Genomic DNA, 2857 nt, shown 5'->3' on the forward strand with positions numbered 1-2857 from the left:
GCGTTATATTGTTAATAACAGCGTTACCGTGCTCGAGGGTATTGTCGTAAAAGTGGAGACAGACAGACAGAGAGAGAGAGAGAGAGAGAGAGAGAGAGAGAGAGAGAGGGAGAGAGAGATCAGCAGCAATGAGACACACGTGCATATGTACATCCGTGAGGTAATCCGTCATCGTTTCCATGTCCTTCCGGCTGTCAGGATCGAACGCAAAATCATGATAATTAATGATTGACGGCTCGATGATCGATACGCCGTGCAGATAATTAGATAATAATCTGCTGACGGATCGAGCAGAGATAGTTTTGCAACAAAAGGAACTTTTCTGGAGGGAAGTTTTCCTTATCGAAACTGTCTGTGGAATATTAGAGTTTTTGCAATACCGCTTATCTACGGTAAACGCTAAGGTCAGGTTATCTTCTTTTTAACAACTAATTAAGAAAAGGATAACGTGACTTTAGCATTCATCATATCTGGATCCACGTTATTGCAAAAACTCCCTATTATTCATCATGTTATTACGTTAGAAGCTTTGTGACGTTTGAAGTCGTTTTGATGCTGTAAAATGTTGTGCCTTGCTGCTGATATGTTCCCTTGTATTATACAATTTAGGATAAAGTTAGAAATAAAGTGGGAAAGGTAAATTCTTGGAACAGACTTAGACAAACTTTATGACTAATTTAATCTCTTCAAAATATCAAGATAGAAAAAAGTCATGTTATAAAATAGCGTTTTTGTTTAAGTCTATTCCAAAGAAAAATTAAGAAAGATGCTGGGAATCATAATATTACAAAAATACAGAGTAGACAGATAGAATTAATTTTCTATTATTATTTTTAGTTATATTATAATTCTTATTTAACGCTTTCTTTGTTTTCATTTTATCAAACAAAATAATAATCGTATAATAAATCTGATTTTACATTAATATAATTTATTATACAACATTAAAATTAACAGCATTCCAGATAAATTTATTTTAAAAATGATTAAATATAATCCAATATTATAAAAAAAATTTTTTTGAAAGTAAGAATATTATCTTATATAATTTTAATTAGTTTTGCGATATCCGTTACTCGATTATATATCCGTTGCACGATTATTTTCTGTCACTCTCCGTATTTTGCTTAGCAAAATTCGGTCGTTCGAGATACGTATACTCTGCCGGAAATTTACTACCGTCGCCGTGGGCGACGGAAGTGAACGTAAGTGTAAGGAGTGGGAGGACAGAAAGAAAATAGGATAATAAGGGAAGGTAGAGAGAAAGATAGAGAGACAGAGAGAAAGTGGTAACGCAATCTCGTTCGCTTAGTAAGCTTTCTAAGTGGATGGCTGGATCTCTTTACCTTAAACAGCTGTACCCCGATAACAGCGAACATGAACTGTAGGAGATAGGTGACCAACATAATGTTGCCGATCGTTTTAATGGCGACAATCACACACTTCACTACGTACTTTTTCACGTAGCGTTTTCGGTTGCGGACGAGCAGGGCGAGCGAGCACAGCGGGGAACACGTGGGGTGGTGAGAGAGTAAGAGAAAACAAAAAAAATAGAGTAGCATTAATTTGGGGTAGCCGGGTATCATCACTCTAAGGGGCTGATGGCAGGGGGCGGATAGGGATCAGTGAGGCCATTTGGGTGGTGGAAGTTCTCGCCACGATTTGAATTTTTTTTTTTTCGTTTATATATATATTGTATTCTCTTTAATTGTTCGCGCCCTTAATTGCTCGTAGCGTTTAGCCTCGTTAGCTCGATTAATCCTCTCTCGTGTGTGTGGTGCCTGCTTTTATTATTACGAATTTCTTATAACGCGCGACGATTTACAACTGATCGATCACTTCGAAAATTGCGCAGCTTCTCTCTGTTTCCTCTCGATTCCTCGGGGTTCTCTCTTCTCGGAGATCTTCGATTTCTCTCTTTTATCTTCTTTTAACTTCTTCTAGGTTCTTTTTTTAACTTTTGTTCTCATCGCGTTAACTAAGCCCTCGCCATCCAACCCATCAGTGCTCGATGTTTTTTCTCGGCAATGCACCTATGGGACTGTTGGGCGGGAAAACCTCAGTGCTTCCTCGAAAATTGATTTTACACGCGTGATCAGGAGCGTACTCGATTACATTCGTGGATCGTGTGAGATATTACCGCTTCTCGATGAGAGTTGCCGCTAGTAAACGTTATCGTTTCAAATATATACTTTGAAAATTGAAAATTAAAATTGAAAGCGATCTGAGAAATTCTACGAGGAAGTAAATCCAATAACGCTAATATTATGCAATAATATATTTATATTTTATTGATTAATAACGCTATATATAAATAACTATATAAATTCTCTCATCTGTTATAAAAATATATCTTACAATATGAAATTTTATTTTGCCACAACTTCAATTGAAGTTAGATGTAGGAAAATGCTACTTGTAATTTTCGGAAACGAGCTCACTCGAATTCTATTCTTACGACAAAAATCGCATCGCAATATTGGCAGAAACCACGATTCTCTGCGAAGCTATCGTAAAAATTTCACCTCAGACTCAGCTAGTATGCGTCGGGCATTAACACTGTAACGTTTATTGCCTTTTCTCACGTCTGCACAATTGCTATATTGTGCTCGCAGCCTTTAGGGACGACATATTTTCACCTTTTCGTACCCTGTCGAGAACGAGAATTGAAACCAGGCACTTGCGAATTAACTCGCTAGCTCGCTTAGCTACTTCTGTGACACCCAATATTGCGTCGCATACTGTGTATGTACATGTGTGTACGTGTAAGGGAATATGTAATGGTAGGGCGATCGATACACATGAAACTACGAGCGATATATAATATATATATATATATATATGTGTAGAGAGAGAG

At 37.2% G+C, this 2857-nt stretch overlaps 1 protein-coding gene across 7 annotated transcripts in view; it reads right to left on the reverse strand.

The window, feature by feature from the left end:
- LOC108748330 (muscle calcium channel subunit alpha-1) overlaps positions 1-2857 on the reverse strand; it is a 70402-nt gene that overhangs the window by 18079 nt on the left and 49466 nt on the right. Inside the window, exon 24 of one of the 7 annotated variants that reach the window (XM_018486399.1) lies at positions 1347-1454. The exons of the other annotated variants lie outside the window; for them this stretch is intronic. Coding sequence (XP_018341901.1) covers positions 1347-1454 — 108 coding nt within the window. The remainder of the gene's footprint in view (positions 1-1346; positions 1455-2857) is intronic. 7 annotated transcript variants of the gene reach the window in all.

Source organism: Trachymyrmex septentrionalis, unplaced genomic scaffold (genome assembly GCF_001594115.1).
Source record: "Trachymyrmex septentrionalis isolate Tsep2-gDNA-1 unplaced genomic scaffold, Tsep1.0 scaffold22, whole genome shotgun sequence".
Lineage (NCBI taxonomy): Eukaryota > Metazoa > Arthropoda > Insecta > Hymenoptera > Formicidae > Trachymyrmex > Trachymyrmex septentrionalis.